Genomic DNA, 11143 nt, shown 5'->3' with positions numbered 1-11143 from the left:
TACCTCTAAGGGAGAATGGCTTTCAGCTGTCAGAGAAAGGTTTAGATGGAATATTAGGAAGAAATTCTTCCCTCTGAGGGTGGTGAGGTTGCCCAGGGAAGCTGTGGCTGCCCCCAGAGCCCTGGAAATATCCAAAGCCAGGTTGGACAGGGCTTGGACATGCTGATGTGTCCCTGTGGGCCAGAGGTATCCATGGACCTCCACACTGTGGAGCTGGAGGAGCCTGAGATCCACCCAGAGCTCCCGTGGCAGTGGGAAAACCTCCCTGTTGCCCTTGGGGACTGGGCTGAGGCTGAGAAACCCTGTGGCTGCAGAAAAATGCCAGCAATTCCTGTCATTTCCCGTGGTCTGGCTGGTGGGAAGCAGGGAGAGATGCTGGCTGCAGGGCTGCCATGTCCCCCAGGACACCCCATCCCAAAACCAGAGAGCTTCAGGGCCATAATTTGCAGCTGGGGTGGGTCTGAGCAGTCCAGAAGAGCTGGGAAGTAGCACTGTCTTTCCCAGACTTACTGGATGTTAAAATCCGGGGGAAATAAGACAAACACCCAAAAAGTCCCTGGATGGGAGCAGAAATCACCAGCTCTGGAGGGGGGGGGGCAGCTGCTGAGGTGGGAAGTGTTTGTACCCCCGTTCTCCAAGGGCAGTGAGGGCATTTTGCTGCTGCCTTTTCCCTGACATTTGAAGGATTTGCTGGGAAAACTCAGGCTGCAGTGCCTGGGGCTCTGACGAGCTCGGGGAGAGGAGCAGTGGTTGGCCCTGCCTCAGTTTCCCCTTTTGGGAAGCGCTCCAGAGTCAGCTCTGGTGCTTTAATCTGGGCTGTGGCTGTGGATTTCTTCATCTCCCAGCAAGGGAAGCTGGGCTGGAGGCTGTGCCCTGTTTTTTGGCTCTGTATGGCTCCCAGTTAAGGGGCAATAAGAGGGGACATCATTCCTGATTAACCCTTCCTGGGAAGGTTTGGGGAGGCCCGAGCTGTGGTGATGATCCAGCTCCTTCCCCTGAGCCAGAGCCAGTTGTCCCAAGTGCTTTGGCTCCTAAGTGGCTCTGGGAATCCTCTCCTGGCAGCAGTGTCCGTATCCCTGGAGCATGGCGTGGGGGATGAACAAGTCCCCGTGGAGTTACAGCCACCCCCTGGGCTGGCTTGCTGGGAAGGGTGGCCTTGTCCCTGCTCCTGCCTCTGGATGATCCCAGAGTGTCCTCTGCTGGGCACAGGGATGCTTCTCCAGCCCTGGCCCTGCACATTCCTTCTCCAAGGGAAAACCAAGATCAGGATAAAGCAATAAGGGTGAGGAGAGCAAAGGGAGGAAGAGGATACCTGGATTCTGCTGTTGTTTCTCTTTGGCTGTGTTAAAAATATTTCTGAAATTAAATAAGTCATGGGATGGGCATTTTGAAACTTCCTTTCAGTTTTACTTTCCCTGCACCAGGGGGTTGGAGCTGAAATTGGGATATGTTTATATTTTTTCCTCAGTTGTGCTCCTCTGATCTGAAATCAAAGAATTCTCCCCTTGTCCGTGCAAAGAAAGTCACTGGGTTGATCCAGAGCCAGTTTGCAGCAGGGCACTCGGAGAACCTCTCCTCAAGGACATTTTGAAGTGTTTTTTTTTTGGCACTGGATACTGCTGGAAGCCAGGGATGCTCAGGCAGGACTGGAGCCACTGTGGCTGTGCTGTGATGGCCCTGACAGGTCTGCAGGGTCTCCTTTCCAGCTGTCACCAGAGCCACGGGGACAGCCTGAGCTGTCACATCAGGAACGTGTGGAGCTGCAGGAGCTGCATTTTCCAAGCAGCTCAGCCCTTACACACTGTGGGGAGTCTGCACACCCCAAAGAAAGGTCTCCTTCTGTTTGTGGTGGGCAGGAGGAGGGGAAGAAAAGTGCTGGGCAGGTTGTGGGCAGGGTGGGTGTCCAAGAGATTTGGCCACCGCAGTGGGGACAGTCCAGACCAGACTGCCTTGGACTTCATGGATCCTCCTCTGAAATCCCTGCTTTTCCAAACTGCCAGAGAAAAGAGCAGCAGCAGGTACTCAGCAAGACACCTGTGCTGCTCTGATGTACTGGGATCCCCCAGCTCAGAGCCTGGAATATTCACCTGGGAACTGCGGCGGCCTCAGGATGTCACCTCCCAGCAAGGACCACATCACCAGGCAGCAGGGACAGGAATGCTGAGAAGGGGGTTTCAGTATTAAGGTGGCTTTCACACCATGGGGGATTCAATCTGTCCCTTCTCCAGCTCTTTTTCCATGAACAAACAAGCATCCCTCCCATAACTCTCAAGACAGAAAACACAGCAGCCTTTATTTTTAGTATTCAGGGTTTATTTATAGGGCTGGGATTTGGGTCTTTCCCTGAGCATCATTTACAAAGAGCAAATCAGTTGTGGGGGCTCATAAGCAATGCTTACAAAGATCTCCTCACCAGCAGGTGAGCTCCAGCTCCAGCACATCTGCCTGATGGGCAGTTTGGGGGAAACACCAGTGGTTTTCCAACAGCTTGGTTTTGTTCAGGGTCTTGTAAACCCATGAAGATGTGCACCAATCTAGGTTTGCATGACAGGAACTGTGAGTGTACAACATTTGCCTCTCCTACAACCGCAGCCACACAGAGATTTCAAACAAAAATCTGACCAGATGGTTCTCCTAAAGTCCTCCAAAATCCCTACCTATCTCTGCTGCAGGTGGAGGTTAAAAGAAGTCACTGAGTCCTCTGCACACTGACAGGTGGAAGCCAAAGGCCAGGGATTTCACACTCAGACCTTCCCAAGTGACTGCAGCACTCCTACACAAGGCATTTTGAACAACCCATTCTTAATTAAAAGGCCAAAATTAGATCAGTGGAACAGCCCTTCTCGTGCGGATTTTTCAAAGCATCCCTATCATTCCTTGGCTGAAAATCACAGTGTTTTATTCATTGCAGTGAAATTCGAGCTGTTCCCTGACCCCGCTCCTGGGTCTGGAGCGGGAGCTTGGTCACCTACCGCTGTTCCCAGGTGCTAGTGGGACTTGGCTTTGGTGGCCTTTCCTATCCTGCCCTTCTTGCAGAAGCACCTGCGGCAGCAGCAGAGGCAGCACTTGAAGGAGATGAAGAGGGTGAGGAGGGTGACGGCCGCCAGGAAGGCAATGACGTCCAGCGAGTGGTACTGTACCCAGTTGAGGTCGTGGGCGGCGGGGCGCAGGTGAGGGGCCCCCTTGTGCCTCATCACAAACTCCACCCAGTGCACAGCCAGGTCCAGAGGGTGGATGGGTCTGTCCAGGTGCAGGTCGGAGAGGCGCTGGATGTTCTCCTTGTACCTGCCGAGAGAACATGGAATCCTTTGAACCTCTCGGGGCAATCCCAAGGGCCTTACCTTGGAAGACTATACCACTGAGTCTCCAGCTAGGCTGAAAGAGAAAACTTCCCCATGGAGCCTTGCAACACTATGATCCACCCCAGTTCCTTTCCCTGTATGTCCCAAAGTCTCATGGTTTTCCTTTCCCTGTTTCCTCCTGGTTGTGGTACCCCTGGTGGCCAGCCCCATCTTCCCTGTAGGCCAGTGCCCTCAAACCATTGGCCACTGACCCCATAGCTAACCTTGTGCAGAGCACATGGTCCTTCTTTTGTGCCTGATTTCCCCTTCATCGAGCAGAAATAAACCACACTGGAACTGACCATATAAAAGGCCCTTCTGCCTCTCTTGGCTGAGCTAGCCGTGGTGAGTGTGGTGTGTGTGGACTTGATTGCCTTGCCTGAATGCTTACTCAAGCGGCTTTTCCACAGGAGATGTGTCACTGCTGAGCCAGAAATTACACAAATTCACTCAAAGGCTGGTTTGCAGGAGAAGGCTGAACAATTGCTTTATTAAAACTATACTGTATTACATTAATACTATGTTAAAACTATACTAAAGAGATACTATACTACAGAAAAACCTGTGACTGTCTGAGACAGCCAGGACACAGCTTTTAGTGATTGGCTAATCACTCAAAACAACTTTCACCAGTGTCCAATTAACCAAATCACTTTCAGTAAACAATCTCCATAACACACTCCACATGTGCAAGGACAGGAGCAGTGAATAGAGATAAGAACTGTTTTCTTCTCTGAGGTTTCTCACTGCCTTCCCTAGGAAAAATCCTGGGAGAGAGAATTGTCTCTCTCTGTTCAGAGAATGTGAATACCACAGAGAGGCTTACTGGAAAATAGGTAGCAGCAACCACCTTCTAAACCCCACGCTGCTACAAGAGAAGGCATTGCTCAAACATGGAGTTGATGCCTTAGGATTTTAGCTTTTATGTTTTTTAAATCCTGTACTGCTTTAGGGTGGAACTCGAAAACTCCATAGCCTGTCAGCTGCTGTTCTCCCATTTTATTCAGGCAAAACAATTCCTCTGGGCCTGAAACTCAGGGACACCCTACAGCCTCAGGCCCTGAAAAATGTAAACAACAGTGAACTGGAGTGGGGGGCAAACTGGGATATGTGACTTCATTACCTGAAGCTGTAATTGGGATATTAACCCCTGATATGTAAATGGACCAAACTTACAATTGTCTGAAAAACTCGTGACCATCATCTATCTTGGGTGTAGCCTGTGGGAGGCTTCTGACTGCCCAAGGTGTATCTACTGAAGGCCTTTAATAAATACAATAAATACTCACTTTATTCTCTTAACCTTGTCTAGCCTCTGTTCTAGGGAGCCACTCCAAGGCATCAGTTTTCTGGCATCCCAGATGGGACAAAAAAAAGCTTCTGGAAAACCCTTGGACCAGAGAAAAATCCAGCTTTTTTAAAATACCCACTAAATTATCTTAATATTTTCTAGCCTCTGTGCTAGGTAGCCACTCCAAGGCATCAGTATCATGGCGGGGGGTGGGTTGGGGGGACCTTGAAGCTCATCCCTCATGGGCAGGGACACCTTCCACCAGGCCAGATTGATCCAATCCCCATCCAGGACACTTCCAGGGATGGGGCAGTCACAGCTTCTCTTGGATCTCGTGCTACTGAGCCCCTTGAGAAGGGCAACAGCAAAGTTACAGGCCCAGGAAGAGTTGCTTCCAATGACCACAAAAAAAAAAAAAAAAAAAAAAAAAAAAAAAAAAAAAAAAAACAAAAAAAAAAACAAAAGGAAAAGCTTAGTTTGAGCTCTCAGGAGAATCTCTGGGGTGGGTGAAGGTCTCTGGCCAAAAGGGGAGACTGGGGGTGGAAAAGCTAGCCAGCTTTTCCAGCTGCATTATTATTGTTTTTATTAGTAGTAGTGTTATTGCTATTATTGCCATAAAAATTGGGTAGGGAACAATGTCACTAAGCTGCTACTTCTCAGGAATGTGGTGGAGTTTCTTAGTCCTTGGCATCCTCGAATGGGAGCAGGGAAGAGCTCTTCTGAAAGAAATCCCTGTGCTGCCTTTAAGCCCCTTGGGTGTGCTGACTGCAGCCTTGTGATGTTCCCTGGGTTTCCTCAATGCATTCCTGCAGGTTCCTCCTGCTCTGTGCTGGGATTGTACAGCCTTGCTGAGCCAGACAAGGCTCTCTGTGCTCACAGAATTCATTTCCTCATGAACATTGGGGGAGGAAATGCCTGAGAAAACTCACCTGTGAGATAAATGAGTGATAAATATGTTTGATAAACCCTTTTCAGGCTCCCCACTGACCTGAGTCACCACAGGTTTGGGAACAAAAGCTGTTTGCCACTTGTATCAATGCCTCTGTCACTGCCTTGGCTTTAAGAAGGTGACAATTTTTTTGCCAACTTGACTTCTTCCATTGCATTCCCAGCCCATCTCCCCTGCTTCCTGCAGCCTCCCTTCTCAGCCATTTCTTGTCCCCTAAAGGGGACAGCCTGAAGTTAACCCAGGGTGAGCATCAGCTTCTCCATGGAAGCAGCTGCTATCAAATCCAAACTTTTGATCAAAGAAGCCATTTAGGAAGAGAAAAACACCCTGTTAAGCTGGAAGTGAATGTGCTGGGGCCACACAGTAAGAAGGGGGAAGGGTGTGCTCTGGTACTGACGTTTTGTCGTTGATCACCGCTTTCAGGGCATTGGAGATGTCGTTGGAAGTCATCTCCAGGATGTTCAGGGTCAGCCCTGCTCCCCGGGACTCCACTCGCTTGGCATTGTCCATCTGGTCCCCAAAGAGAGGCATCAGCACCATGGGCACTGCATTGCAGATTCCCTCATAAACACCGTGGGAGCCTCCGTGGGTGATGAAGGCACGAGTCTTGGGGTGGGCTGTGGAGGGAAACGCAGGCTTGTGTTAGCTCCTGGAATTACTGACTCCCAGCAAAACGTCCTTGGGGAAAAAACATGCACTAAAAAGGGCTGTGGTTAGGATAAATCAAGGATTTGGGGCTGTTGTGAGCATCATCCCTCATGGCCAGACTTAGGGATTGGAACTTTGTAGACCTCTGTCTCAGTTTTGGGTAATCCTCCAACTTTAGGATTAAACCAGAGCCAGGAGAGGTTAAAAAGAATGTTGCCACCAATTAGTTTTTCACCATCTCTTCCATGGTAGTGAAGGTCTTTCACAGCTGAACCTGTTCTGTTACCAGCAAATCCTGGCAACAATTCCACCACTTTAAAAGCCCAAAGACCTGTCTGGAAGCGCTCCCTTGAGGACCATGAAGTGTTTCTTCAGGGCAAAAGGTAGGAAAAAAACACAGCTGGTTGTTGAGACTGCTTAGTCAGACATAAAGACTCTCATCTTTGACTGGTACTGGAGTGTTGGAAAACCTTTTCAGAGTTGTTTCATAATTTGGCAATTCCCAGCTAAGTTCCTAAAGGACAAGCTCTGGCTCCAACGGCAAAGGAAGGTTTGTGACCCGCACTGCTGGCTCAGGGGAAGGTAACTCACACTGACCCACAGATGATGCCCCTGGGGCCTCACCACAGCAGCCCTGGAGCAGCAGCACCAGCCTGGTGTCAGCCCAGGTGTGTCAGACCTACCCAGGAGGTCATTCTGAGGCAGCCACTTGACGAGCTTCACGTTCTTGGGCAGGTTGGGGGGCGCCTTGCCTGTGTAGCGCCAGAAGACCTGGCAAGGGAAGCAAAGCCCATGTCAGATCCCAGCAGAAAGAGGGAGGGAGGACCTGAGACCAGCGTGGAGCTGCTCTGCTGGAAGGGGAAGAGGGGATTGGTACCGTCTGAGGGACTGTTCCCAAGCCCTCCGCGATTTCCATGGCTTTCTTCATAGGAATCTCGGACACCATGGAGCCCAGAGAGAAAACAACGATGCCGTGTTCTCCAGAGGCGTTCACCATGGCTTCAAATTCCTGCCAAAGGAAAGCAAGCCTTTAGTCAAAGCCCTTTCTCTTGTCAGAGACTGGAATTGCTGCCACGTTCCCACAAAACTCTCTGAAAAGGCAACAGAACAAGCAGTGAGCACTACAAAATTGTTACCAGGAAAATAAGTTGTCATTGAGAGTTCTGCACCCAAAGCAGCACAGCCAGCAGGGCCAGGGACAGGATTCTCCCCCTCTCATGAGACCACACCTGCATCCTGCATCGAGCTCCAGGGTCATAACATGTGAAGGACATGGGACTGTGGGAGCAAGTCCAGAGGAGAACCATGGAGTTGACAAGGAGACAGGAGCACCTCCCTTATGGGGACAGGCTGGGACATCCTGTTCAGCCTGGAGCAGACAAGATTTTTGTGTGCAGACCTCAGAGCCCCTTTCCTCTGAAGATGCCCAGAAGGAAGCTGGAGAAGGACTTTTCATGAAGAATTGGAGTGATGGGACAGGGAGCAATGAGTTCAAACCAAAAGAGGGGAAATTTGTGTTAGGCTTCAGGAAGAAATTCTTCTCTCTGAGGGTGGGGAGGCCTCACAGGTCCCTGCACAGGGTGCCCAGAGCAGCTGTGGCTGCCCCTGGATCCCCGGCAGTGTCCAAGGGGAGGATGGATGGGGTTTGGAGCCACCTGGGATAGTGGAAGGTGTCCTTGCCCACGGCAGGGGATTGGACTGGATGGGCTTCAATGTCCCTTCCACCCCAACCTGGCCTATGATCCTAAAGAAAATGAGACTTTGGAAAGTAAAAATGGGCACATTTAACCCAAACCTGGATTCGGAACTGATGTTCTTCTTTCCAGACCAAGCAGCTACAAGAGAGAATTAAAATCCTGGAAGAGGGTTCTGACAGCAGGTAACTCAAATTTCTAATATCTGGATTTATTGTATCTGCTTTGGGTGTGATAACACTGAACTGCTGCCAGTTTTGTCTCTCTTTTGTTTGAGTGATTTAAATAATAAAAGGAAATCTAGCACTGGAATCCAGGAACAAAAAGATTCCAGTGAAGCAGAAAAAAACAGCCCAAGGCTGGAGCAAAAATTCTTTGAAACAGAAAAATGTTTGGTTGAGCCAAGGAAGGAAAGGCAAAACTGGAGGAAATTATTGCAAGCATCAGAGTTAAATAAGGGGAAAACAATGAAATGTTTCTGTAATTCTGGCAATTGCCATGTTATCTGTGGGATCTGAGGGGATAACCAGAGAACCGTAGAATGCTTTGGGTCGGAAGGGACTTTAAAGATTGTCTCATTCCAACTCCCTGCCATGGGCAGGGACAACAGAGACTGACTCTGTCAGTTTATGCTCTTTTCCATATTTTTGTGGCTGTCTCAAGGCATATTTAATCCTATTTATATTCTGTGGGACATCAGTTTTACTTTGTTTTTTAGATGTTTTTGAGTTCCAAGGTCTGACTTTCTGCTCAGAAGTTTTCCTACTATGAGGAAACTCTTTGAAGCCCTGCTTTGGGGATATGCAGGTTATTTTAGTAGTGGTTTTAATCAGCACCTGCTCATACTTTTACAAAATATCTGCAGTGGAGACTCATGCAAAAAATAAGATAATTAGGAGGATTTCCTAATGCAAAGTGGAAGATATCCCATACCAAGAAATTTTGGCACAGTTGAAGCAAAATACAGTTGGCAGTGCAGAGTATTTTACACAAAAGTGGCAGAAGTGCTGCTTCACTGGTGGTGGGGATTTAATTCGAGCCTGCCTGAACTGTCTGAAGTTCATGGAACATCCTCAGTTGGAAGGGACCTGCAGGGATCATTGATCCACCCCCTGGCCCTGCACAGACACCCCAACAATCCCGCCCTGGGCAACCCTGAGAGAGGTGTCCAAGCCCTCCTGGAGCTCTGGCAGCCTCAGGGCTGTGCCCATTCCCTGGGGAGGATGGGCAGTGCCAGCACCCTCTGGCGGAAGAACCTTTTCCTAAAATCCAACATAAACATCCCCAACACAGCTCCAGCCACTCCCTTGGGTGCTGTCCCCAGCCACAAGAGCAGAGATGGGAGCTGTCCCTCCACTGCCCCTCTTAAGGAATCTGTAGACAGGAAAAAGGAAAAGGGAATGGAAATAGACAGGAAAAATGGAAAAGAAAAAGCTGCTCCCTTTTTTTTTTTTTTTTTTTTTTTTTTTGTGTGTGTGCAGGTTTGACTGGGAATGCAGAGGTGTCCCACAAAGTAACTTTTCCCTCATTGTTGAAGGGATGCAGTGGTGCAAAATGCACTCCCAGCCACTTTCACCTGGCATCCTTTATTCCAGCCTGGGAGCTCCATCTCCCGGAAAGAGCTCACAGCGCACCCACAGCTAAACTCGGAGGAAAAACGGGAACTAACCTGGGATAATTTGTTTTCCTGAGTGCAGCCTATGCCTCCGACCAAGACCATGTTGGGCATGAGGGGCCTGGGGTACTCAAAGACAAAGTCGTATTTCATGAGCCAAACAGCGGCGTGGCTGAACAGCTCCGGCACTGTCGCCTCCCGCTGCAGGAACTTGCGGATCAAGGGATCATAGGGGGAATAAAGGACAGAGCAGGCCAGGGAGCTGCCCAGGGTGGCCAGGAGGTTGCCCAGGCGCTGCCAGAAGGACATGCGGTCCGTGGAGCGTGTGAAGAACCGTGGGACGTAAGAAGGAGGGCTGGGACACATGGTGGCCTGGAATTCCAGGCTGCACGGCAGCCCCCGCAGGAAGTACACGGAGGGCAGGGACAGATGTTCTGCCAGTATCTGCCCACATGGGAAGAAGGGATCCATAAAGATGGCATCAAATTTGCTTCCCTCAAGGTATTGGATCAGCTCTTTATCCGACAGGAGACGCTTGCAGGAATCCAAGAACATGCTCGTAAAATTGGCAATTTTGGAGAGTTTTTCCAAGAAGGGTTGAGGTGTGAAACTCCTGTGGCCCATCTTTTTAAATTCTGCCTCCACAAACTCCTTGGTGTAGGACACAGGGTAGGTTTTCAAGGTGTAAATTGGGGATGAATGGATGCGCAAATTTATCTCCGGTGCAACAACCACGATTTCATGTCCCTTGTCCCTGAGCTTCTCTATGACCGGGAGTGTGCTGAGCCAGTGGCTGCCATCGATGGGTATGACCAAGAGCTTCCCACCTTCACCAGAGGTCCACAGCAGCAGGAAAAACACAACCCAAGAGTCAAGAGAAAGAAATCCTGGCTTTGGAGAAACCATTTCCCTGGTGCCGCTAGCGAATTTATAAACGGTGGTGAAACTGTGGCCGGGGATGAGGAATGAATCACGGGGTGCTTCCCACTTGGATTTTAACTAAGGTGGGCTTTTAATTTTTAACAGGTAGAAACTGGGGTAATTTTTAACTGTGGGTAAATATTGGGTTTATCATCTGTGCAAAGGGAAGGCTTTCAGTGAGTGGGTGCCTTGAGGTGAAGCTGAATGTTTGGACTGACACCCGGAGGGAGGAGTGACCAACAGCCTGTGGTGCTGAGAGGCTGAATGAGAGCCATGAATGGGGCTGACCCAGCAATCACTACATCATTAACATCCAGTTAATGATCAACCCACTGCCTTGAGTCCACTGCACTGATTGGACATGAAACTAGGCACAAATCTGACCTTTGGATCGCTTTGTGCCCCCAGAGTGTAACCAAGAAGCTAAGATTGACAGAGGTTTGATAGAGTGGGTTGTAAAGGTTTATCTCCAGATTTGTTGCTCTATCACAGCAGTTATCAAAGTGAAAGCCCTGAATTTACAGTAGTAAATGTGTTGCAAGCGGAGCAGTAACTCCAGCTGTCACAACATCACAATGTCTGAAAGCAGAATGACCCGGGGAAATCTGCTCTATTTGCACAGCATGAGGGGAATCTGAATAAGGGACAGTAGTTACAATCCTGAAGGCTTCCTTTCCTAACTAT

At 49.5% G+C, this 11143-nt stretch overlaps 1 protein-coding gene across 2 annotated transcripts in view; it reads right to left on the bottom strand.

The window, feature by feature from the left end:
* Positions 1–2336: 2336 nt before the first annotated feature.
* Positions 2337–11143, bottom strand: part of LOC121352656 (UDP-glucuronosyltransferase 1-6-like) — a 45904-nt gene continuing 37097 nt past the window's right edge. For both annotated transcript variants that reach the window (XM_041465800.1, XM_041465801.1), the window contains exons 2-5: positions 7107–7238; positions 6913–7000; positions 5979–6198; positions 2337–3285 (exon numbers count right to left, since the gene is read on the bottom strand). In XM_041465800.1, the coding sequence (XP_041321734.1) occupies positions 2988–3285; positions 5979–6198; positions 6913–7000; positions 7107–7238 (738 nt within the window). In that variant the 3' untranslated portion in view covers positions 2337–2987. The remainder of the gene's footprint in view (positions 3286–5978; positions 6199–6912; positions 7001–7106; positions 7239–11143) is intronic.

Source organism: Pyrgilauda ruficollis, unplaced genomic scaffold (genome assembly GCF_017590135.1).
Source record: "Pyrgilauda ruficollis isolate IOZ18807 unplaced genomic scaffold, ASM1759013v1 scaffold191, whole genome shotgun sequence".
Lineage (NCBI taxonomy): Eukaryota > Metazoa > Chordata > Aves > Passeriformes > Passeridae > Pyrgilauda > Pyrgilauda ruficollis.
This window is presented reverse-complemented; position numbering and strand designations above follow the sequence as displayed.